Source organism: Canis aureus, chromosome X (genome assembly GCF_053574225.1).
Source record: "Canis aureus isolate CA01 chromosome X, VMU_Caureus_v.1.0, whole genome shotgun sequence".
Taxonomy (NCBI): Eukaryota; Metazoa; Chordata; class Mammalia; order Carnivora; family Canidae; genus Canis; species Canis aureus.
This window is the reverse complement of record NC_135649.1, coordinates 86,462,137-86,488,197: the sequence shown is the minus strand read 5'-3', so window position 1 is coordinate 86,488,197 and position 26,061 is coordinate 86,462,137. Positions and strand designations below refer to the sequence as shown.

At 45.3% G+C, this 26,061-nt stretch overlaps 1 protein-coding gene across 1 annotated transcript; it reads right to left on the bottom strand.

Annotated features, from left to right (window-relative positions):
• Positions 1-26,061, bottom strand: NDP (norrin cystine knot growth factor NDP). Its single transcript, XM_077887599.1, has 3 exons — positions 25,688-26,061; positions 10,977-11,359; positions 1-1,269 (listed from the first exon to the last, which is right to left on the bottom strand). Exons 2-3 carry the CDS (start codon positions 11,148-11,150, stop codon positions 1,042-1,044), a joined length of 402 nt encoding a protein of 133 aa, XP_077743725.1. The 5' UTR covers positions 11,151-11,359; positions 25,688-26,061; the 3' UTR covers positions 1-1,041.

Sequence of the window (26,061 nt, the reverse complement as noted above, 5' to 3'; positions counted from 1 at the left end):
TTTTGAAGATACTGTCTTTTTATTTCACAACATGGGAATAAGTCAAATTTTGAGTCTCAAGGACCAAAATATAGATGAGCCAAATGTTCAGAAGATGAGCCAGGCTACCATTTTGGCAGCAAGCTTCATATGGACAAGTGGATGGTAGAGAATGATGCCCGCGACATGGCTAAAGCTATAGTACACCCACAAATAGATTCATACTCGGTTGTCTAATTTGCATGCATGAGTATAGTGCGTTTTCCATGCCACTAGTACATATATGCCTTTTTCAAAGTCACTGTAGGATCCGTATTTGTGCGGGTCTTTAAAAGTCTGCTCCCTTACAAAAATTTACCATAATTTACCTGCAAGAGCCTTCAGATGACAAATTCTTTATGCCACCTTAACTTCCCAAAAGTCATTTCTCAATAATAATTACCACTATCAGGAGTTCCAGCATCATGTAAGAGAATCCATTTGTTAGTTATTAATGTCAGTTAGCTGGCTGTGAGTGAGCCTCGCTATACATATCCACATGCTTGGTGCCTGGAATTTTGAAATTGGTAACCTTTAGCAGTGATGGCAACCTTTGGCCAAATGACAAGATCAAAACCAACCCAACCCAACCCAGAAGGTACCGCAGAAAGAGTTGGGCTTTCCTGCTTTCCAAAGTGACTGTTTCCCTAGTCTGCACCGAACAGTGACAGCCTGCCTCACTCTTGCATGGGGGCCCATTTTCCCCACTAATGCTGAATTGTTGGAAATGCAAAGAGCATTCAGCGCCAAGAGGGGACATGCCTGAATCTGAAAAGGAACCAAAAGAAATTGTACCAGGGAAAGGGGACAGGGATGGAAAACAAGTTCCCAGAGCATCTCTCAGTGTCAACAAGCATGGAGAGTCTTTATTACTAGAATATGCAAAATCCCGTGGGAATTGCTGCTTCGTTGTTGATGGTTTTTTTTTTTCCTTGATTTTTCTTGCCAGTCCTTCCCTGGCTGGTTGAACTGCCTCGGTGAGAAAGGAGGTTGTCCCATTCAGAAGCCACTCAGCCACGGGCCTCAGGAGCTGCACTCCTCACAGTGACAGGAGAGGATGTACCGGTAGGTGGCGGTGAGCCTCATGCCCCCCGAACAGCGCAGCCGAAGTGCCTTCAGCTTGGAGGTCTGGGGCCGGCAGCAGTGACAGGAAGAGCGGAAAGGCTGCTTGAGGACAGTGCTGAAGGACACCAAGGGCTCAGAGCGTGATGCCTGGCTGCAGTGCCCCTCGCACCTGGCCAGAAGCACCATCTGGGGAGAGAAGAGATGAGGTTACCCTTGGGGATGCCAGAACCACAGCCAGGTCCCACAGCGTCCTAACACTCTTTGGCAATTGCCACTGGATTAGACCAGGGGCTCTCAACCCTGGTTGCACATTAGAATCTCCTGGAGAACTTGTTTTAAAATGTCAGCCCCCAGGGGTGCTCAGTCAGTTGAGCAACGGACTCTTGGTTTTGGCTCAGGTCACGATCGCAGAGTAGTGAGATCGAGCCCCTCATTGGGCTCTGTGCTGAGCGTGGAGAATGTTTGAGAGTCTCCGTGTCTCTTTCCCTTTGCCCATCCTCCTGCTGACACTGTCTGTCTGTCTGTCTGTCTCTGTCTCTGTCTCTCCCTCTCTCTCAAATAAAAAATTAAAATTAAAAAGAATAAGATGTCAGCATCCAGGTGCCATCTCAAACCAATGGAATTAAAATCCTTGGGGATAGAGCCCGAGCTTTCGTGGCTCTTCAGGTGATTCCAAAGAGCGCTCAGGGTGTAGAACCACTACATGAGGCCCCCCCACCATGATGTGCAAATAAAAACCAAAGAACAGGGGATACCTGGGTGGTTCAGTGGTTTAGCACCTGCTTTCGGCCCAGGGCATAATCCTGGAGTCCTGGGATCAAGTCCTGCCTCAAGCTCTTTGCATGGAGCCTGCTTCTCCCTCTGCCTGTGTCTCTGCCTCTCTGTGTGTCTCTCATGAATAAATAAATAAAATCTTTAAAAAAACCAAAGAACAAAAGCAATTTCTCGGGACAGGTGATATCCACCACCATTGGACCAATGTCAATTCGACCAGTCTCGAGATGCAGAAAGTCATTCTGAATTGAAATCAGAAGTAAATGAGGAAGGACTACAGAAAAAAAGGAATTTGTTATGTGTAAGGAATTGCTCAAGAAAATGAATACAGTTCCTGAAGAAGAAAAAGAGGGTAACCTGAGTGATCAGGAAGAAATATTCTGGACACTACAACTTGAAATGAGAGGATGAAATACATCAGGGTTATACACTGAAAGAGCCTGAGATTTGTGCAGTTGAATCTTAGAGTCATTCATTCTGACCATCTCCATTTCTTTTTTTTTTTCAATCTCCATTTCCAAAGGTAGGTTAGGATGATACTAAAGCTTGGGTTGGGAGCTCTTGGGTGGCTCAGTCGGTTAAGCATCTGACTCTTGATTTTGGCTCAGGTCCTGATCTCAGGGTTGTGAGATCCAGCCCCGAGTTGGGCTCTGCACTCAGTGGCAAACCTGCTTGAGATTCTCTCTCCCTTTCCCTTTGCCCTTCCCCTTTGCTCATGTTCTCTCTCTCTCTCTCTCTCTCTCTCAAATAAACAAATATTTTTTTAAAAAGTAAAGTTTGGGCTGCAGTAACAGAGGCTATGTGCTTTATAGTGGCTCTTAATTTGGCTTTAGTAAACACTCTTCTTTAAGAATCCAATGCAAACTACCCAGGTTATCCCCAGAACAATGGACATAGGCACACGCTCAGTATTTTGAGTCCAGCTTAAGGGGACAGAGCAGAGGCTCATTTATGTCTCCCATACATTCATCCCAGTGTTCTTATGTACACTCAGGGACAGATAGTGGTAGGGTAGGGTAGGGTGGGCAGCTTGATTCATTAAGAATTAAAAGAAGGAAATGGCCTGTTCATCTTTCTAAAGGAAAGACAAGTTGACTTCTGGTCATTATAGGTTATTAACATCATTATCGAAGAAGATGCTGGGATGAATCCAACAATAGGATCTGAGATACTGGGGAGCAACTGGTAGGGCTTTGTGAAGTTGGAGTAGGACCTACTGATTTATTTTCTCTGAAAGATCATGGAGGCAGAGAGAAAATGGCAGCCTTAAGCCATCTTGAATTTATGAAAGCTTCAGTGCCATCCCGCCTGCTCTTCGTGTTGTTAGGCAAAGGAAACATGATCTGAAATAGGTTTTGAAGATTATACCATAGATCAGCAGTCCACGGGCCAGTCCTTGGCACCCACCTCATCCCTCTGAGGAGGAGCCCAACATCTTCCCCAGTGCCTTCTCCCCACACCTGCGGGTTTGGGGGAAGAGATCCCTGGCAGCTCACTTTAGAGTAGTGTTAAATGTGCTCGTCTCTAAGGTGGGTCATCTCTTATGCAGATTAAGCAATATTCAGAGATCATCTCCCCAAATGGAGTCTTTTGAGCTCTAATTGCAGTCCAGATGAATACAGTGAACCTGTGTCAACAGAGCTAATTCAAAGGGGCATAGACATAGCAGTGCCTCTCGCCTGATGCACATGCAGGTGAGCCAGATGTAGATCTGGAATGATCCAGCAGTTAGCACTGTCCATCAAACGACCAAATCAGCAGCGTTGGGCCATTTGTAGAAGCACTGACCCGATCCTGACTTCACTAAACGTTTTCAAGGTCTCAAGTACCTCCTTCAGCTCTTTCTGAAGGACAAGAACTCCAGCACTGAGGACCCTGGGTCCCTCTATCTCACGACCTGGACTTTCTGGACAAGGAGAATACATGGGCATGTACAGTCAATAAACACGTTCAGCGTCAGCATGCTGCCTTTGGCATAATGTCCAAAATCCTGAACTGGTATTAAGATCCTCCATGACCTGGATTTCACATCTTTCCCGTCTTACTTATAACTGTTCTCATTTTTGTCACTCACTCCCTTACAACTGTTCTATTTCTCGTTGCTCACTCCCTATTCCAATCGAGCTTAATCACTTAGAAGTTCATGGAATAACCCGGAATTTCCCTGCCTCTTGCCTTTGCTCATGTCTTTCCCCTTCCAGGAATGCCCTTGCCTCCTAGCTCTGCTTAATGAAATCCCAACTGTCCTCCATGGCCAACTTCAAATGCCCTCTCCTCTAAGAAGACCCTATGAAATAATTATTGGGCCCTTGACGTTCTCAACACACATATGCAAATCTCCTGTCTGGGAGATTTCTGGTATATAGACCCCATCTCGAAACTGGAAGTGGTATAAAAATCTAGCTCCAGTTTGTGAATGTGTGTTGGAGGGCTATAGCAGGGAGTTTGGAAGATAAAATCTAGAAATGAGTGTCTTTAAGGAATGGAAAGGATAAATATCTGCTTTACAGGTTCACTCCTGATGTTTTTATCTCTGCCATGCCTCACCTGTCTTATAGATTTAATGAACATCTTCTCACCTCTTCTAGACCAGAGCTTCTCAAACTATAACATGCATGTAAATAAGCTGGAGATCTTGTTAAAATGCAGATTGTGAGGCCAGAGATTCTGCATTTGACTCAATACTCTGGTTGATGTCAGTACCGCTAACATCCACACTTTGAGTAGCAAGGCTCTTGAACCTGTTAAAGTCTGAAGGGTTCCATTCTAGGCTGATCACTAGATAGCGATCATTAGCTAATAATAATAATGGCAGTTAACATTTATTGAGGGCTTACAACATTTAATCTCATTTAATCCTCATAACAATCTGATGGTAAAGGCACTCTTATTATCTGTACCATTATTACAGATGAGGAAGCTGAGGCTTTAGAGAGTTGAAGTAACTTGCCCAAACTCACATATCTGATAAAAGGTAGAGCTGGAATCAAACCCAGGTTGGTTCAAAACAAAGCCTCTGATCTAAATCACTATTATATCCTGTCTTCTGATATTAAAGTGTTTTCCTGAAGCATGAACTCACATCCTTCTCCAATCTACTTTGACTGGCTTCTGGGAGCCCCAACCAAATCATAACCATGCAAGCCTGTCCTTCTACTTATGAAATTCTTGGGATACATCATCACCACCTCCAAGCTTATGCAGAGCTGAATCTTGAAAGAGCACTCCTAAATGAAATCTCCACTGTCAAGACCCTCCCCCAGTGATCTGGGGACTCCCAGAGACGCCCAGAATTTCCTTGGATGGTACCACACGGGGTCTAACTCCTTAATGAATTCACCAAACACCACTTCACCTTCAAAGTTAAATTCACCTGCCAAAACCCAGTTTGTGGTCAATGCACATTCTTCGTGCCTGGGTGACTTGGCCATGCTTTACTAACGGGATGACTCCTCTACATTTTACACTGCACTTAACTGCTCTTATTTTTTAAAAAAATATTTTATTTATTTATTCATGAGAGATGCACAGAGAGAAAGAGAGAGAGGCAGAGAGAGAAGCAGGCTCCATGCAGGGAGCCCAACGTGGGACTCGATCCCGGGTTTCCAGGATCACACCCTGGGCTGAAGGCGGCGCTAAACCGCTGAGCCACCCGGGCTGCCCTTAACTGCTCTTAATAGGGAGCATCTGCACTGCTTCATTATGAAATCATACAATGAATATCTTTTGACAAAGAACCCACATGGGGCTCCATCGTCAAAGGAGCAGGTTCAACAGTTGGTTGTTACTCATTGACCTATTGACTTCTCACAGCTTAGGTGGGTGACAGATGCATGCATGTTATCTGCTTTTGATCCAGTTTAATTTTTGCTCTCTGATGTTCCCCCAAGCAATTGGCCTGATGCTAGGAAGCTAGGCAACTTCTCCAGCGGTTCCTTTGTATCCCCCCAACCTTAGAGTCACTTGGCTCCAGCTGGCTGTGAAAGTCAGCTTCTTCTAATATGAACAGAGCTGCAAGGTTCACAGAATTTGCTCAGGGATGGGCTCCTTCATGTTCTAATCTGATTTCCACGTGCTGAGGCTAAGAATAATGAAAGGTCCTTGGGTAATAATAAAAGAATAGTAATGATGATGATATATAACATGTATTGAACATTTACTAGGCTACAGGCTCTGTGCCAAGCCCTTCATATGCAACCTGATTCTTAACTGCCATTTCAAAAGGTAAACTTGCCCCATTTTACAAATGAAGAAACGAAAAGGCGGAGGATGAGTCACTAGCCTGATATCACATCACTGTACAATGGAAGGCCAGAATTCTGGACTGAGGCAGCTTGACTCCTGAGCCTTCTGCCCTAACCATGACAAGTCAGCCTGTCAAACCCTGGAATTTCCTAAGTTGCTCAAGCTGGTCACAGGCAAGTTCAGGCTACATTGTGAGGGTTATAGCCAGCTGTGATTCCTGGGTCCTGACCAAGGATTACACCCGGAGACCCCAGGCCCCTGCTCTCTCTGGTGACCTACCATACTTCTTAGGCAGTTATGTCTTCTGCTGCAATATACAACTATCTTCTGAGTGAGAGAAAACCCAAACACAGATGGTTTTCATCACGCCTTGTTGAAAGATTCTTACCATTGCCAGAGCCACTTTTCCTCCTCTGTCATGGGGGACCTCTGTGAATTCCTGGCTCAGGCCATGACTGACTAGATGTCTTCATCAGTATCAGAATAAAGACTCTGGCTCAGAACATCCTATCCTAGAACAGGAGTTTGGCTAATTTGCCTCATTTAAATGAGAAACTTTTTTGTTAAGACTTTTTTCTTGGCAGTGAACACTACATACCCCTTATCCCATGGCACCTCTTGGGGCACCCATTTCTTCCCTCCCCAGCACCCTCAACAAATGACTAGTTCATCTCATCTCCAGGCACCCAGGTCAACAAAGGGTCTGTGCCGGGCCAAAAGCATCAGCAAAATTGCAACCTGAGGAATGAAGCAGCATGGGGTATGATGGAATCTGGTCCCTTCTGTCTGGTCACAACTCAAACTGACACAAAGCCTTTGTACACAGAACATTTCCTTTCCCTCTATCTCCCATTTACTTATAAGCACTATGAGGGTAAAAACATTCTCGTTTCCCTCCTATTTTTGTGCTTCCATTGCCTGCCACCATGCCTACACACAGTAGGCATTCAGTATAAATTCATTCCTTTTTTTTTTAAAAAAAAAAAGGTCATATCTCCCAGTAGTTGTGTTATAAATTCATTATTCCTGAATCTCCCTATTTCTTCTCCAAATACTGTGGGCTGCGTCAGCAGCACTAGGAGAGGCTTGGGGACCTTAACAGCTTCCCGTCTCATTTCCTCTGGGAATTTCTCCAGGCTTTGTCCTCTGAACTGTCCTTAGTTGCTGCCCCTGTGGGCCTTCAGAGTTCAGACAACCCTATGCACTGGTTCCTTGTCTTTGCAAGGTACACCTATTCCTCACCCAACTCAGGCTTCACAGCCTGCCCTACTGGCTCACCTTCCCAGCCTCAGCTCCTAAAAACCCATCCCTGGCTCAAATCTAGAACTTGTCCCCTCCGCTCCCTGCTTCTTCTGCTTACCTGGGAAGGGACGTCAGACAGCAGGATCTGTTTCTCTTCTACTTTTATTCCCACTCTTAACACCCAGCACGATGGCTTACATCTACTTTGCTTTTCTGCATGCTCCCTCCACCCCTGCCAGGTTTCTGTGTTTAACAAGAATCACGATGAGGTTCACTCTCCTAATCCCTTCAGGCTATCTGAGATCCCAATGGTTATTGAGGTCTCAATAGTGACTGAAATAGAAAGTGAGTCTCAACACCTGTCCAATTTATAACTTCATCATCAAGATCATAGTATCATTTATTAATGTCTGCTATGTGCCAGACACCAGGCTGAATGCCTTACAAATATCATCACCAAGACCTATACCCCCACCTTTAGATAGATAGCATTAGCCCCATTTTACACGGGAATAAATTGAGGCACTAAGGAATTGTTTCTCTTCTCCCAAAATCACCCACTTTGCACACTGTGGAGCTGGAATGTGAAACCAGATTTCCTGTTATGTCAAAGTCTGAGATGCCTCAGTTCCCTTAAAGATTCTCCAGACAGCTCATGTTCACTAGCCACTGACCTTTTGGCTGTTTGCTCTATAGCCTTTACTCACTCAGAATTTCAGGGAAGATTGTCAATGAACCTGCCACTCCCAAGATCCTTTGTAACCAGTCCTAGGAGGTGTCACCACTGAAAGCTACCAGGCACATCATAATCTGTGCTCACACGGATCTCCTTGGTAGACCACCATGGCCAGTCTTTTCTGCCTGACTCTGTCTCAGCCCTTTCCTGGATTAGTAGGCAATGGGTGACAAGGCTCAGGGCTAGGGGCAACAAACAGCGTCACGGAAGGCTCCACAGAACTTTCACTACTATCCCTATTTTCTGGAAACATTGTGGAGTATCCATCATTATTTCGGATAATGAAATAGTCTGAAATAGTGGCCAATAGTCTAAATAGTGGCTTCTATGATCTACCGGCATTTCTTCAATATAAAGATCCAAGTCATTGAAAGAAAAATCATCTGAGGCAGACATTGCTCCTCCTGGACTAAATGAGCAATCTACTGAATACCTTTTTAGGGTTTCAGTTTTCCCTCCTGGTAAATTGGGATTAGTGGTGTCTTCCAACACAGGTTTGTTGGCAGTGATTACATCATATATTATGAGATGCCTGAAACACATCAGGTATTCAAGCAGATGCTCTCCGTCCCCTGACCCTGGGTCACAGCTCCTGGTCATCTGTCTTCCCAGGGCCAGACACTGGAGAAATGTAAGTCGGGAAGCATTAGCAATTGACAGGCAAATGATAGGCACGTGTCTAGTAAATAACGGCCTTTGAACATCATGTGGAGGGAAACTTTGCAGAGAGGAAAGATTTACCCGAGTCTCCTCATTGTAAAAACCCACATTGGCTGTTTTCTAGACACAGGCTAAATGTTTTATCTCAAGTGTGTAAAGAACAATTTCGTTAATGAGACTCATTAGAGAGAAGACCAGCCTGAGTCTGGGAGAGTCAAGAATTAGAGATTATTTAAAAATGAAAACAAGTTTTTGTTCTTGGATACCTAGGGAAAATCTAATCCAGAAAAGGTCTGAGTAGTTGAGATCCTGCCAGACATATTTTAAGGCCAAGAAAGAAAGGTTTATAATTACAAGCACCATTTACATACAGCTATTACTATATTTGAGATGGTTTGAGATGTTTGAAAACAGATCGTTCCCATGAAATTACAAACATTTCTGCTCCTATCACAATTTTGCGCTATTTGCCATGGCATTCTGGAAGAAACTGATGTGAACGGAGGTAGACTAAGGTCTGTTTCCAGGAGTCATGCTCAAGCACCATGAGTTTGTTGGACTCAAGTTAACGACATCTCTTTTTTGACCTTCTCTTAACTAATTTGATCATTGCCAAGGTGCTTTTCTATCATTTCACCAGATCTTTCCAGATTGTTTTTAGAGACGCTCCTATTTCTCCGTTCCTTCCTATCATCACATTGACCTTTCCTTCTAAATAATTTTAATTACCCCCACTTTCTTTAAAGAATCATGATTATGGAGAACAGCTCAATAGAGGGAGAACCCATCCATGGAATAAGAACCACCAAATACTAGTGCTGTTGGGGGAGGGGAGGAGGAGCTAATAATTGCTCAGGCCCACGATTTCTGAGCAATCACAGTTGTAAAAACATGTCCTGTCTTTTTTTTTTTCTTCTCCCTTTGCTTTAGCTTTTTTTGCCTAAGAAGGGATTGCAGTCTTGCAAAAATTTAAGTTTATCTATTTACTCCTTTTTTTAGTTCTACAAGTACAAATAAGAGCCAGAAAGTTTTTAAGTGGAAAGTCTCTATTTTTTCCCACAGTCCTAGATCTTATTAATATAATGGTTAAAATGATTTAACTCAAATTCTGATTCCCCCAAACTAAAACAAGCCATTAACACTGAGTTGTAATCAGAGAAGTGATGGAAATTTTAAAGGCAGACAGAAGTCATGATGTTTTGAAATGGAGGGTAGAGACATTAACTTATATGGTCTTCATTCTAGTGGTTGATATTACAAAAACGTCCTAATTACACTTGTAATTTAAAAAATACTTGCCATATGAGAATGCTTAAGTGGTTTTGGTCTCAGGGCTACAGTGAAAATCTCTGAGGCTGGGCTAAACAAATTCTTATTTACCAAATGTGGGCAAATTTCATTCATGTGACTGGGGGCAGTGATGGTCGTGAGATTCTCATTCTGAGTCTGTCCTTTGCCTACCATGCACCTCCCTTCTGGGTGGTCCAGGTGGCCGGCCACTCTCAGTGGCCTTTGGAGTGTGGTATTCCTTCGCACGCCCTGTCCCAACCTGACACATCACTCGCCTAGGTTGCCTGCGCAAAAAACACACAACCTAGTCCAAACAAGAATGATTTGGATAATCCGTGTAAAAATGATAAATGATCCAATTGCCATTTCTCTTTTGAAATCATTTTAGCATAAGCATGTCAGGTGGACGAAGGCTTGGACCACGAAGCCAGTGAGCAACTATTCCCTCAGGAATCTCTTTGAAGAGCCCCACCACCACCCCCAGAAGTACGTTTTACTGCTCAATCATATTTCTTGAGTCCGCGTCCTCTTTATTGCTGGTGGAGGTAGGAGGAGTGACGATAACCTAGAGACTCTACTCTTCTTTCTTGATAAAGAGCACTACCGTTCATACATTTCACAGCTGGGGACGAAACACACCTCTCTCACCTTGTGTCGAGCAATGATTTTATTGTGAGAACCTTCCAGCCTTTCCTATTGACTTCGAGCAGCCTGGAAAGAGAGAAGCTGTCTGGGTGTGTACGTGGTCCCTCAGGCAGCTTTACCGACAAGGGTTCAAAGCTTGCTGGGAAACCCTAAGAGCTTGACTCTCCCCCAAGCCCCGTGGGCCAGCCAAGGAGCTCAGGTGTGGGCTATAGTCAGCGTTCTCCGTACCCTGGACAAAGGAATACGGCTCCTCTCCTGTCTCTGGGAAGTAACGCTACCTTCACAGAGATCTGGATCTTACCTTTGAGCTACACTTGTACAATGGGTGACTGATAGAATCGACATAGTGATGCCTCATGCAGCGCAGAGGGTCCGAGTCCATCATGAAGGAGCTGTCCGTTTTGCTGTCCGTATCTCCCATTAGCGCCAGCAGGGAGAGCATAGAGAAGGATGCAGCTAGTACATGATTTCTCATTGTTGTAAGGAAAACTTCTGAGAAGGAACAGCAGAGGGAGGCAGAGGACTAAAAATTGGAAATGCCTTCGCCTCCCCCTAGGCTCCAGTTCCTTTCAAGCAAAGGGCAGGATCTGGCTGAAGCTTTCTGGTTGTCATTGTCCTTTGTATACTCGAGTTTTGTCTTACTCTTTCCACTTGCAATCCATCATCACAGTATCCGCTGCACAGCTGGAATGAAAACAGAAATTATTTTCCCCAGAAACATTTACCCAGAAAAACGAATGGAACCCAGGAGGTACTGGGTAGAATTTTTCCGCGTCATGTTGAGTGAGGAATATTGGTTTCTAGAGTGCCATTAGCATAGGCTGTCATCCAGTCTACCGGCTCCCTCCCGTAGCTCATGCTACATATTTATAACCATTTGGAGGTGGACACAATGGTCTAATGGAAGCACATGTTGACTTTAATTGCCGGATCCCATGTCTCTAGGAGCAAGAATAGTTTGAACTCATGGTAAAGATTAAACATGTGGTTCTGGCCACAGCATAACTGAATTGGGTGGTCTCATCCTCATCCCTGGCTGGTGGGGGCGGGAGGGTCTATTCAGTTTCTCCGTAAGCTTTGGTGTCAACGTCAGCTCCCAGGGCTAGAAAGGAGGCAGGTCAGCACTAATGAACACAGGCCACGTCCCACGGGAAAGAAGTACATTTTCCATTTCCAAGTCCATACCCACCCACCCACCTAGTTTTCCATTTAGGGCTCATCCTGCTCCGGGCTCATCCTGTTTTTGCTTTAAGCCCCGTGCCACCCAGCATCAATGACAAACTGCATCTGAAATATACATTATGCTAACTGGCCTCAACGCATGCGTACTTGCCAAAGGGTCACACATTTCTGCAGAGCCTCTGTTGTCTGAGCATATGCTACAGTTTGAAAAAGTGTCGTCAGAGCAGAGACTTGCCATTAAAATGGGATCAGGGTATATCGGTTTTCTTGAAATTTGCTTTGTTCTTTTAACCATATTATTCTTGGACAAAGCAGAGAGCTCCCCTTATCACCTGACTAACCCTCCTCGGCATGGCCAACATGGGGGCTTTTTATCACACCAGAAAACGGAGTATCAAAAATATTTTTCAAACATTTAGGACAATTGGGGAGGCCTGTCATTACATCCCAAACAAAAGGAACATGATAATTAAAGCTTCAGAAAAACTTTCAAAGGTATTTCAGGTAAGACTGTGATTATTTTGTTCATTGTACAACATTTTTTTTACTTTCTACTCGTGGAGAGTCCAAATAAACAGGGCAAAGTATTAATAAGATCAAGATTAGAAGTTCCAGTCCAGGGGCGCCTGGGTGGCTCAGTCAGTTAAGCGTCTGCCTTCGGCTCAGGTCATGATCTCAGGGTCCTGGAATCAAGTCCTGTGTCAGCTCCCTGCTCAGCAGGGAGTCTGCTTGTCCCTCTCCCTCTGCCCCCCCCACCCCTCGCTCATGCTCTCTCTAGCTCACTCTCTCTCAAATAAATAAAATCTTAAAAAATATAGAAGTTCAAGTCCATATAAGTCAATTAGTTTTGCTTTGATAGAACAGCCCCAGTCCCACTTAACCTCAGTTGTGAGTGTGGGGTGGGGGATCCCAGGCTGAAAAGGGTGTGTGCCAAAGGGCCATTTCAGAGACGAGCTTCCCTGGCAATGGCAAAATCTCAGCGTGTCTGTGTCAGAGAAATCCTATAAATCGCAGGAACGGCTGGGGCCAGTAATGAGGAGACCCACCTGGGCTCGAGCCCTGCCACTGAGTAGCTGGGAGACCTTGCACAGGGCATCTAAACTGGTCTTGCCCCAGTTTTCTGATCTGTAGACTACGAGAATTGGAAAAGATGGCATCTGTAGTTCCCTCTTGCTCTAAAATGGCACCACCTGATATTTAGGGATTCAGACACCACCGTCTCCATATGGGAGACGGAAGATAATCCTGAAGTTAAGACCATATTTTCATACAGCTTTGCACCACTTTCTCTCTTGAGCATGCTAATGGCAACATCTCATTAAAATTGATCAAACCTGAGCATAAGTCTCCAAATTGGCAAGGGATGCCAAAGAGCATTTTTTGTTTTCTTTTCAGCGGCACATCACAATGAACCTCATCAGGTTTTCAACTCAAAGGGCCAGAGCTTTCTTGGGTTCAATGTTCAGAGTCTGCCACATTACTGACCATTTCCTGAGTTTCAAAATGACTGTATTATCCCAAGTGGTTATCCATCTCTTTGAAGCCTTAATTAGTCTCAGAAAAAGGAATTTATTAGATTTCTTCTTTCACCACTCCAGTCTATAGATATTTCCCCCAGGAGCCAATGGTAAAGGACGAAGGGAAAAGTAGACATTCCAGTCCTGGCTCTCCCCCTCCCCACTGCCGGCAACTTCTTTTCAGAGCCATGGCCAGGAGGTATGGTTAAATGAAAGAAGCAAATAGAAGAAAAACATATAGCCCAATGGCAAAAACAAGCAATAAGGGTCAATAACAAGACCCTATATATGTGAATGTTTACACCCAGCTAGTCCATTTCCAAGAATTATCCTACATGTGTGCTCACACAAGCATATGGTTATTCACTTCAGCATTGGTTGTCATGGCATAAAATTGGAAACTGCACAAGATATCCATCACTAGAGGACTGGTTAAATACATTATGCCACATTCATGCAGTGGAATACTATGCAACTATATAAAGAAGGATGCAGAAACTCTACTGATTTGTGTTAACCATGGAAGGATAAGAATACATATTTGTGTTCATTTGTATTTACACAGAGAAGCTCTGGAAGGGTGTTCAAGAAGCTATTCAATTAGTTATGGACAGATAGGGGAGAAAGACTTTTCACTATATATATATATATATATATATATATATACACTTTTATTCATATACTTCTGAACTTGTAAATGTATTACTTATCCAAAACTTCATTTTAAAAAATTATACTTTCTCTTTTCAAAATTTGGCTTAAAAATAGTGATTAAGCTAATGGATGTTTAATGTTTGTGCCAGTTTCACTATTTTAGTAGTATTACATTTTTACTTCTTACAAATATCAGAAGACATGCTAGTCTCTTGGTCAAATAGTCTTCCTGGTGGGTCATTTAGTTCTTAAGCACTACTGCCACCTAGTAGTGACATCCTGAATTGCAAGCACAGTCGAAAAAAATTTTTTTCCTGAAAGGGGAGTAATATACTTTTGCAAGCAAATATTGTGACGCATCTAATGATAAAGAGATAGTTAATGTCACACAAAATGTAACTTTATTATCTGATTTTCTCTTTAAAGATGATAAGCAGAATCCAGAAGTAGTAATAAAGAATTTAAAAATGACAGAGAAAATGTTGCTTTACTGCTAATAAGAAATGTATTTTTCAGTTTCACAAACTCACAAAGCATGGTGTTTTCTGCTCAGTTTTTATATTAAACTCTGAAATAAGAATTCAAGCAACAATTTAAATATGCCAGAGAACTCACAGAACTCTCAAAACACAAAAAGTAAGAGTTTTGCTACTTAACACTGGGATTTTTGCCTTAAGTATTCAAATCGAATGAACCAACACTATTGTGTTGAAGCAGAAATAAGCATCATGCTCAAAAAACGAGTGACATGAAGTCAAGTTGTCTTAACGTGGTGTTGGTCAGAGTGTGCACGGAGGAGAAGTGCCAAGGAAAGCAGTCATAAAGAGGAAAATCAAAATGAAGAAAATTCACATCACTCACCATCCCTGATTTATGGCAGCCAAGGGGTATCAATGTAGGAGCTACTGTCATTTTGCTCAAAATTAAATTAATTCCAATTTGCTTCTTTCTTTCTTTTCTTTCTTTCTTTCTTTCTTTCTTTCTTTCTTTCTTTCTTTTTCTTTCTTTCTTTCTCTTTCTTTCTTTCTTTCTTTCTTTTTTTCTTTCTTTCTTTCTTTTTCTTTCTTTCTTTCCTTCCTTTCTTCTTTCTTTCTTTTTTAAAGCCATGGAGCATAAAATCAAGTGCTGCCCATCAAGACTTAGAAACTCAGCCCAGCCCATGATGGATTGAGTGAGAAAGTGACTCTTTTGCTGAACTGGGTAGCTCCGGGGTGGCTCCGTGCTCTGGGTCCAGTCTCTGAGACTTGGACTTGGCGGAGGTACAGAGCCCACATTCTCATAGCTCCAACGTGGAGCCTCTGCCGGCAGGAGAGGCACGTAGGCCCAGCGTGCCCGACTTTGGAGCTACCCTCCAAACGATACCAGTGGAAAAGAACAACTGGTGCCCAGATTTCCCCACCTGTCATCCTCAGGGAAATAATATAGCAGAGCTTACAGCGGGCCCAGCCTCCTGGGTGAGAGATGGTGTTGTGTCCACAGATCAGCTCACTCTTGGGCTGACCTTCTGCCTGGCAGAGGGTAGAGTGCTGGTTTCACGCACATTATTCCAACAACAGGCTAAGATAAGTGGCATGTGCCAAGAATGGCCTTTTGCTTGCCGCGCTTGCCAGGCAAGGGAGGGTGGTGCTTTGGCATCCATATTCCCACCCTGGGCTGTTTTCAGGACTAATATATGCACGTAATGCCTCCTGTGGCTTCTTTCTGCAAATATTTATTTATTTATTTATTTATTTATTTAGATGTTATTTATTTATTCATGAGAGACACACAGAGACAGAGAGAGGCAGAGACACAGGCAGAGGGAGAAGCAGGCTCCCTGCGGGGAGCCCAATGTGGGACTCGATCCCAGGACCCCGGGATCACGCCCTGAGCCGAAGGCAGACGCTCAACCACTGAGCCACCCAGGCGCCCCTCTGCAAATATTTATTTAACACATATTTATTAGGCACCTACTCTGTGTCTCCTTTTGCTTTAGCAGATGACCGTGAAGGATTAGGGGGAAAAAATAGGTCGTATTCTAGTGCCTTTTTCCAGCTCACTGCATCCACAAGCAAAGAGTCTTGGCTTGTTGTTTCCCGGGTAACTTTCTAGACACAAGGACAAACTCCCTTAACATCTAATTCACATCCAACATGCATTGCATCATTTCTAGAAAGATCAAGTAAAGCAGATAAAATACCATGACTTTGGAATGGTGTCAGCATAACAGACAGAAGGATTTGATATTTACCATCATTTAGGACAATCATATCAGGCACGAGTAAGGTAAAGACAGCAGAACATAGAGCCTCTCTCAATGGAATCGCCAAAAATTTAAAAAAAAAAATCAAAGATGTAAGTGTGGAAGGGAGCTTGCGACTAGATAACACTTCATACGAGGCTTAGGAAAGAAAAATTCTAGGTCTAATCAGAGAGTGTGAAGTGCTAAGTAGCCCCTTCTCAGGAACTCAAAGAATTCCAATTGGATTCAGTCAACTAGATGCCTTGGAGAATAAGTCAGATGCCTCTTCCCAGGGCACTTAATTTATAAACTGTAAACAGCATGTTGGATTTTATAAAGCATCCCATGCGCCCAACGAGTGGTTTTTGATATTCTTCTTATCTGGAGGCACATCAGGAGCAGCCAAGTAGCCAGGCCTGGGCTGACCCAGAAGCAGCAGGGTACCAAGGCTGGGCAACCACAAGGTCACTGGGGAGGATATGGCTTCTGCCTCTGTCATCTCACAGTGTGTCCAGTCTCCAATGAGGTGGAAGCGTGTGTGGGGCCATGCCTGTCCCCCTAGTGCCACCGTAGAAGGGAGGGTGACATCTTTGCAATTCAACAGTGGTCCTCCAGTCTGGGACCGGACTCTGCGCTTCCCCAACCTGCACTACTAGCCAAGCATGGCCAAACTCAACAGTGGCAGTGATGGAGGAAGAGAAGCCATAGGGGAAGCAGGAGGGCGGGAGAAATACAGCCTGCGAGAGAAGCAATAAATCACGGCTCTGGAGTAAATAAGAGTGAGGAAAAGAAGAACTGGGAATAGAAGGAACTTCTGAGAATGAGCCAACTGTCAAGTGGCCCCTCCCGTGTGTGTGTCCTTGGATTAAATAGTTTTACTGTCTGGGGAGGGACTGGTGTGGGAGGACTTGACCTTGAGACTTGACTGAAACTTAAAAGTCATGATTTTTGGGACATCCAGAGGAACTTCTTGTTGTTATTCAACGCCACCCCCCCCATCTCCAGCTTTTACCTCTTCATCTCCAAACCCATATCCCACCACTGTTAAGTGTCGTGTGTCCTCGTGTTTTGCACTCATTTGCCAGAAATATTAGATAATTATTCTACTGCATCCTGAAACCCGAAGGCATTTTATTGTCGCCTGCTCTACTAGAAGGATGGTTGATCTGAGGGGCCTCAAGCTCTGATCCTACCCATCTCATCATTGGCTGTGCCATCTTGAGCAAGTCCTTTGCCTTCTCTGGGACTCTGTTTCCCCGTCTACGAGATTGAATGGACTGGTCCAGGTGCTTGTGTGGTTCTCCCCATTTCTAACATTCTCTAACCTGAGCCTACCTTCTCAGAGCACGGCACCTGCTTTGAGGCTTCATTTTCCCCAAAGCAATACTCCAGAAAGGGTTCCTTTCTTACGCAAGAGGACAAGTCATAAGGTGGTGCCTGAAGCAAAACTGAAGGTCAAACCATAAGAATTTGCCCTTTTCATGAGGCCATATTTGTGCCCTGAAATAAAAAGAGCCCTTAATAACCAATTGACTCAGTGCCTGAATATATCAAATATAGTTATAAATTAATATGTTGTTGATAATAAGAAGTGGCGAGTGAGGCTATTTACCCATTCCCTAGGTCCCTTTTAGTGCTGTCTTAAAATTCGTAGTGTTTCTTTCCAATCTTCACTAAATGGGGAAAGGACAGAGGCTAATAGTAAGCAGTCATGGTAGGAGTAGACTGCTTTCTTTTGATGATGGTGATAAAAGCTGAGTTCAACCCTCCTGCATCTTTCTTATGAGTGAACTTATTCCTAAACCAAGCTTGAGCCACAGGTCCTCATCCCCTCGCAGGGCCATTTCTGACACCCTGGTTCAGGATAGAAGAGGAAGATTGGTTAGAAGAGCTGTTCACTCTGCAGATATAGAACAAATAGGGTCTTAGCAGTCAAGAGCAAGGCATTCTGCTTGGTAAAGCATCTACAGAACCTTTGTGCTAAGGGAGGCACATGCCTGGAGCTCCAGGTGGGGACTTGGGCCCAAAAGAGTTGCCTGTTGGTTACGGCTTTTGGATCTAGTGCTGGGCTTCTGTGGCCTTCTATAGTTTTTTTCTATGGAAAGACTCCTTGTGAGTTCTTAATGGTTAACATAGCTAACTGAATTTTAGAGTACAAAACCTTCCATATTGGAAGTGATGAAGTCTGATGACCTGTGTGCTGAAAAGCATGATATGGTTGAAGTCTTTTCCTTTGGGAGTTTGGATTATTTCTGTAAATCTACCACTCCCCTAAAAGCTGTCACTGCTTTGCTGATGAGCTGTCAGAAAATGCTTAGGGGTGGCCTTTCTGCGGTGCCATGAATTAACCATAGCCCTAAACAGGGAGTCCCTTTCCATCCTTCCATCAACAGAGAATGAAAATATGAAGAGAGGAGGCCATAAAAAAATAGCGGAGGAGAAAGAAGAAGGATTTGTTTATGTTCAAAATCTGCCACTGCCTTTTCAATGATTTCAAATAGCCCAATTTCAGAAAGGGAAGGCTCCCTTCATTTCCCCCACTCCTCCCCAGGAAGGGGATTTCACATCAGGGGTGAGACACACTCCTACCACTTACCTTTGGAAAGGAAACAGAAGGATTTGGAGATACCCACCCAGCCCAGGGACTCAGTCCCGCCGAAGCATGAATGTATGCTCTCCCTATGGAAAAGAAAAGGCGGCCATGTATTCTGGGGACCTGGTTGCTGAAGCAATTTGACACTTGCTCTGCTACTGGACTGCTGGCCCTGATATGGCCTTAGGAGAAGGGAGGTAATCAGTGTCAGCTCAGGGTATAGGCCTCCTTTTACCCTGGAGCCAAATGAGTATGTTGGCTTTTCTTCAAAGTGTCCAGCAAAGTGTTTCCAAAGCTGCATTCGAATATCCTCAGCTGCAACAGCGTTTTGGAATGGTGGGTAGTGATCTCGCGTGATAGCTGTAGAGCCCTTAGTTAGAAATGGGGCGTAAACAATGAAACCAACTCAGCCTCCGTTCAATTTGTCTATTCTGCCCAACAGAGGGATTTGAATACTGAACTCAATCCCACTGCAATCCAGAACACCCGTGAATGCAGACTTAATGTCAATGGGGCAAGGTTAAAATAAAAGCATGTACACATACGTTTTTCTATATTGCTCATAATTCTGAATGTACTGGGGCTGTTGGTTCCCTGCTGGTCTTTTTGCTTCGCTTAAACTCCGCACACTACAGCTGCATCGTTGGACTGTTGGTTCTCCTTTGACAATTCTGTTCTGCTGCCTTTGGATTTCAAACCTCAAAAGAAATATTTAAATCCTGACAAGGAGCAATTTCCCATAGTTTGAAGGAAAAATCGCAGAAACGCATCAAGTCCTAAAATATCGCCTGGTGTTTAAAAAAGAAATTGGACTTTAATTCTTCACGTCCATTTTAGGCATGTATATGCCTTCATTTTACTTAGAGCTGAGGATGGGGGATGTTTTTTCCCTGGAGGAGTTGACCTCCTTTTCTGCCGCCAAGTAAAGAAGGCAACTTTAGAGGTCAAACCCTTCTCCCCCAGAGGGAGTAGGTAAAATTAAGGGAAGCTTCCCTTTCCCAAAGTGTGCTATTTGAAAATCTGTGGCAGCAGATTTGGAACATCAAAAATAGTCCTCCCTCCTTCTCTTTTGTTACTTCTCCCCTGACCTGCTTTCTCCCTATCTGTCTTCCCTATTGGTGGCAGGATGGAAGGGGACTCCATGTTTAGGGCAATTGTTGGTTTGTGGCGCCGCAGAAACGTCACCCCTGAGCATTTTCTGACAGCTCATCAACTGTCTAGAATGTGTTAACCTGTTGCCCTTTCATTTTTAAAGGATACTGCAACTGGTTGGATCATAGCTTCAAAGGAGACGTTGGGATTGAGCCAGGCCTTGGAAGAGAGAAAATTGTCCGAAAAATTCTGAGCTTTTGCAGAAAAAAAAAACAGAAAAGAAAAAGAAAAATACATTGACTGCAAATCTTACAGAACCAAGTTTAAAGCTACGAGTCAACGTTCACGTGCAGATTTTGACATGAGGGTGAAAAGGACCCCAACTGGATGAATTCCTGATTGTAAGCACTGGGGATATATTGTCGACTGAAGTTACCCATTCTTTGAATGTTCTGAGTCAGCACTCTTTCGAACAAGAAAGTAGTTGTCCCAGACTGTGAACCCCATCCAGGGTGTTGTTACGTTCTGACTGTTGAGAATGGGTCTAGGGGGTGGGACTCTCAGCCTTGTAGGCTTACCCATCAGCCCCTGAGACCCTCTGATGAAGGGGACAGTGAGCACGAACGGCAGCAAGCAAACTGTCGCCAGACACACAAGAAGAAAGCTTTGCAGATGTGAGGGCAGCTGGCGTCAGAAATAATGCCCTCGGCACAATCTTCCTCAAAAACTCGAATGTGTGGGTGTGTGAATTTGCGGCACGCAACCTGCACAGCCAAGCCAGTGCTCAGTTCTATACCAGCCTCTCCCACCCCGCTGCACACACATGGGGGCTTTGGGAGGAGTCCCCACCCTTTGCATTCTGCTGGAATCAAACACAAAAATTCGTGGTTGCTGATCTGACGGGTGAGGAGTGGGTACCTACCAGCTGGAACTCTGCCACTGGCAGGGGCAGACAGGAAAATAGGAATGCTCTTAATGTCCTCCCAAAGAAAACCTTTGATGGACAAAAGAGTGGTTGTATTTTTACCCTCTCCCTTCATGCTGCCAGGCGTCTTTAAATAGATCCTCTAGCCTAGGGACTTGTATGGAATAATTCATATTAAAACCCAAGAAGTGGCAGAGGAGGGGAGTTGGTTCTTTCTTCTCTTTCTTTCCTTTCGATCCACCCCCCCCCCCCCCCCCCGTCAAGTGAACAGGAAAAGACTCATTTTAATTCAGCTGTGTTAAATTTCTCCTTCTGGGTCTTTTAATGAACTTTAGCTAATTCGGAAAAGACGACGAAAACCCCCAGGAAAAGAAAAGGAATAGGAAGCTGCATTGTAGATTGCTCTTTGATACCTTTTGGTCCCAAGGACATTAGCAGCATCTTTTAAGGATGCTGCGCAGAGGGGGTTACATGAGGCTCTTAAATGGGAATGTCTAATTGAGAAGTCCAGTGCCTTCCATTTGCAACTCATAAACCAATCGGTTGTTCTGCTGTTGAGAGCAAGGAGAAAAAAAAAGGAAGAAAAAGTCCTCCCCAGCTCCCCAGCCCCATGCATTTTTAGCTCGGCTCCAGCTAGGATCCACTCCTCCCCTCTCGCTTTCACCAAATGGGCTTCCCAAAGACATTCAGGCCCATGCTAGCCAAATTAAAAACCCTGTCTGTCCTTCTTTTTCCTTGGGAAGGAAAGGATGTGGGAAGAACGGAGGGGGGGGAGGAGCAGGGGCCCGAGGATCCGGGGAGCTTTGTTTCGAGCCACTTGTCTCTCCCCCTGAAACAGAGAATAACCACATTTCTCTTAATGTAGGCCGAAGTGCATCCAGGCGTTCCCAGAGCTCTGCTACCCCCAGCCCTACGCCGGAGATGCGCGGGTCACTGTGATGGTATGCTCGTCGCTGCCAACCCGGGTCACCCCAGCCCTGCTCTCCACCGCCTGAAGGGCAGCCGAGCCATGGGGCTCCTCCTCTCTGCCAGTGGGTTCAGGCGCAGGGCTCCAGAAAGCCCCCCAATCCCCGCAGCCCGGCAGAGCCGCTGCCAAGAATGACATCCTGAGAATACTATGAAGATGGGGAGACCTCACGGGCCCGCTCTCCCCGGATGGAGCAGGACCCAGGCTGTCTGGAAAACAGACAGAGCAAAGAGCAAGCTCACAATGGAAGGAGCTCAGGCGCAGGGAAAAGGGGGCGGGGTGGGAGTGGTGGAGAGCAAAAGAAAATAAAAGCCACATGCCACCCAGGAAGATTCCAGGGCGGGCGGGAAGGAGGTGGCGGAGGAAGGACTTGCAGGGGACAAGTACCCAGACATGGCACTGCCAGTCTAGCTGGATTCTTTTCTGAATTAGATTATGCGAAAGAAAGCGGGGAAATATATAGCCTGCCAGCTGTTCAAAGGCTTACAACCTTGCTTTTATTGTCCGGGTAAGTTGGTGAGGTGGGGCATCAGAGGAATTCCAAACATACCATCCCAGAGAAATTTTAATATGTTCCCCAGTGTCATACACGAAGAGGAAATGACAGCTGATCACAGCCAGGGCAGGCCACAGCAATCTGGGCCCGGGAGCTCACCCACCCTCACTTGGCCCTGCTACCCGCCTTTGCTTTAGCAGTTCTGTCCTTCCACCTGCCTCCCCATCCCTTCTGCCCCTACTGGCCCAGCCGGAGGTTGGGCGGTGGGGAGGCGGTTACTGGATAAAGTAGCAGGAGCTGACGTTCATGGGAAGAGGTGAGGTCGGCCTTCAAGGCCGCTGGCCAAGAAGCTGAGGCTGGCTAGGGTGAGTCAGGCACCCCAGGGAGTCAGAGGCATTTTAATCCAACCATGGGGGGATTATCTGCTGATAAGGACCAAATCAAGGACTGTAGTGATGCTGTCTTCAAGGGTGGTTGTTGGTTTTGTTCCCCCCCCCCCCCACCCCTGTAACCTACCCAAGCCAGAAAACACAAGATTGTATTATCCGAAAGCCATTCTGTATGTGGCTCCGATGGGGACCCGGGTTTGGGGAACTACTTCCGGCAACTTCTTCCCAGGGGCCCCTTGAACTTAGGCCAGACCCAGAGGTCATTGGTTTGGATCCTGGGGGCGGGACATGTAAGGGGTGGGAGCCAGTGATAGCATCTTGCTCCGTGCATGTTTCTCATTCAGTGATTCATCAAGTGGCCCTGATGTCAGCTGCTGAGTAGGTGACTCACAGCCATCCCTGATAGAGACAGCACGTGGTCCTTTCCAGAGTGTGCTCAAGGGAGCAGAGAAAGGATAAACTGCCCTTTTTCCAGGCTTCCTCTACCCAGGCGGGAAAGATCCGGGCCACATTAGCTGTGAGTGACGCGTACCCAAGATCCGGTGATAAAGGCCTCAGGGGAACCCCTTCATCATTGATGGAAAGAAAACCCATTGATAAGCGACAATCACTTCAAGCAAATCTGGGGATCAGCAGATATTTGAAATGGTCCTTTGTAACAAGGAAGTCATTGACCCGTTTAGCCATTGGCGAAGTCCATTTCAGTCCCCAAACCTAACTGGAGACAGCACACAGACTGAGAATTAGGGCATGGGACAATGTCTCGTTCACCTTTGCATCCAGCAGGGCTAGCATAATTTCTTAAGAGAAGGATGGAATGAATAATTAACCAATAAGAATAACAGCGCTTGAATGAATCGCAAGTCCTTAAAATACAGTAGAAATTGCCGGCCACCATCCGTGCCTACGATTCCGAGAAACTCCCATTTTTCAAGGGCCCGGGAAAATAAATGAGTTGGAAATTGTTAAATGTATTGAAAAATGATTTATTTTCCCCTTGACAGTGTCATTGGAACTCAAATTAAGATTGAAACCTCCACAGGCATGTTTCCATCTGTGGGTGTCAGCTGCTTGGTACACAGTCGGTCAAGAAAGCCTCCATCAGCTCTCCCTTTACCTGAACCAAATGTATCTCAAAGTAAATGATGCAAAACTTTGCATTTTGTGTTCAGGCATTCTCCTGTAAGGGTCTGAGTAACAGTACAAGAATATTGCTTCCACTCAGCTCGCTGCTTTGTTAACAGCAGGAGGGTTTTTTGTGTGTGTGTGTTTTCTTGTTTTCTGCTTTTTGTTTTTTGGGTTTTATTTTTAAATCACTGAAAAATTGCCAAGCAATAGAACCCATAGTACCTTTTCAGGCTTTCTCAAATCGAGAATATCCCCAGGTTGTAAATTACCTCATTCAAAAGCTGGATTTTCACTCAACAATGCTCAGTAGGCTAGTTACTGGAGGAGATCAGGAAAGTTCCCCCATAAACCCCGTTCCCACCCCACAGTGAAATCTGGTCCAGGAGACCCTCAAGTTTAATTTCGGAAGCCAGGCTGGTGCGGAGAAAATGGGCACATACTCGCATTTGGTCTAAAGGCACCCTGGAGAAGCATTCTGCGCCCCCCCCGCCCCCCCCCCACCCCGTATTCGGCTGACACCCACAGCCCACACTGCCTTTGGGGCGGCTCTAGGTTTTCAGACGCACCGGGGATTTAGTGTTTCTGTGTTGGAGCAGTTTGCCGATGCCGGCTCCTTGTAATTAAAACACGCTCCTGCTAGAAATGAAGAGGCGTTTCGCAGCATCCATATCCGTTACTAACGCCAGTTGCAAAGAACAGAAAGTGGGACTCCGGTCTGGCCACGGAGTTTCCTGGTCCGCACCTGAATCTCGGTGGGGCCGGGAGCCTGCACCTCCACCACCTCCACGCAGGTTTATCTGGGCTCGTGAATTACAATGAGCCTCAGTTACAGGGCGTTCTGAGTCATTAACATTCTGTACACAAACTTCCCGTCCCCCAAGAAAGAGTTATGCCCGGGCCTCCTACAGCCCAATTGTTCATTTAAAGTGAGAACTTGCATTCAGGAGCGTGAAAGAACCCCCCTCGAATATTCCTCAGGTGTTTACAGGAGCCATTCCTACAGGTCCTCGTCCCTGCGCTGGTGGGAGCATCCTTTCTCGGTCACCGCTTGGACAGCGTAGCATCGGTGGAGCTGCAGGGACAAGCTGACTACTAAAAATAACCCTCTGCAGTAAGGCCAAGGCAAACAGCATGCATTTCCTCGGACTTTTTGCCCAATCAAAATCCTATAGTAAACCCATCCTCCTCTCTCCCCAGTGCTCCTGACTGCGTCTATGGAAGCGAAGTCCTTGCACGTTGGGAGGAGAGTGCAAAGGAACAGGATTCCTGCAAAGCGTGACACAGAAAGCTAGAAATAAATGTTGCCTATTGTTTGAAGTCATTCTAAGCACTCCGGCGGAGCCCTGGCAGGAGATCAACAGCATACAGAAGTAGTAATAAAAGTAAACAGTGCGCTTTAAACTCGCAGGCTCGCCCGCCTTCATAGTGCCCCCATTGTAACAGGGATGAGGGCGGTGGGGAAGATACTGGGGCTTCAGGAATCCACGTCGTCCAATGCTGCTTCCCAGTCTCCTTTCACCGGGTCAAATATAAGAACCATCACAAAGTTACATCGAACTACTACGCAGAGAGTTTGAAAATAAAATCCCTTTCGGTCAAACCCGGAGGGATTTTTCCATCCAGCCTCTCGGAGAGGCTCCCCTCCTCTGTCACAGACTTCAAAGACCCGTTCATTTAAAAAAAAAAAAAACACACAATGCTAGCATGCTACCGATTAATGCAAATTCAATTAATGCAAATTTAAGTGGTATTTAAAGGTTGTCTCTTTGTCTGAGAGGAGGATGAAATGCTCGGTTTGGAGAGAAGTAATTTCCTAGGCAAGCCGTCAGCGCTTGTTTTCCTGCTTACCTTGGGGGAAACGCAGGGCTCCTTTCTTCTCAGACTTTTCTGAGAGCTAGAAAGAGGTCCTGTTACTTCCAAATGCTTTTGTTCTTCTGTCCCTCTGTCACATGGCTTGCCTTTTATATTTGCAACACACAAAAGTTAGGACTGTTGTTTAAGCGACACAGGGAGAGAGAGAGAGAGAGGGAGAGGGAGAGGGAGAGAGAGAGAGAGAATGTCAAATGGAAAAGTGCCATTGCAGTCATATATCAATCAGGCGTGCGGCCGCAGCAGCGCTCTAGCAAATGGGAATGCCACGGAAATGTGAGGCGCTCCTTATCGGGGACTCAGCCACTGCCCACCGCTCGGCTCCCTTCCACGGAGCATCTTAAGGCTGCGGA

Excerpts from the sequence above, each read along its gene's own strand:
- NDP (XM_077887599.1), bottom strand. The coding sequence starts at position 11,150 with ATGAGAAATCATGTACTAGCTGCATCCTTCTCTATGCTCTCCCTGCTG. Across the intron at positions 1,270-10,976 it reads TGTACAAGTGTAGCTCAAAG|ATGGTGCTTCTGGCCAGGTG; the intron begins GTAAGATCCAGA and ends TTCTCTCCCCAG.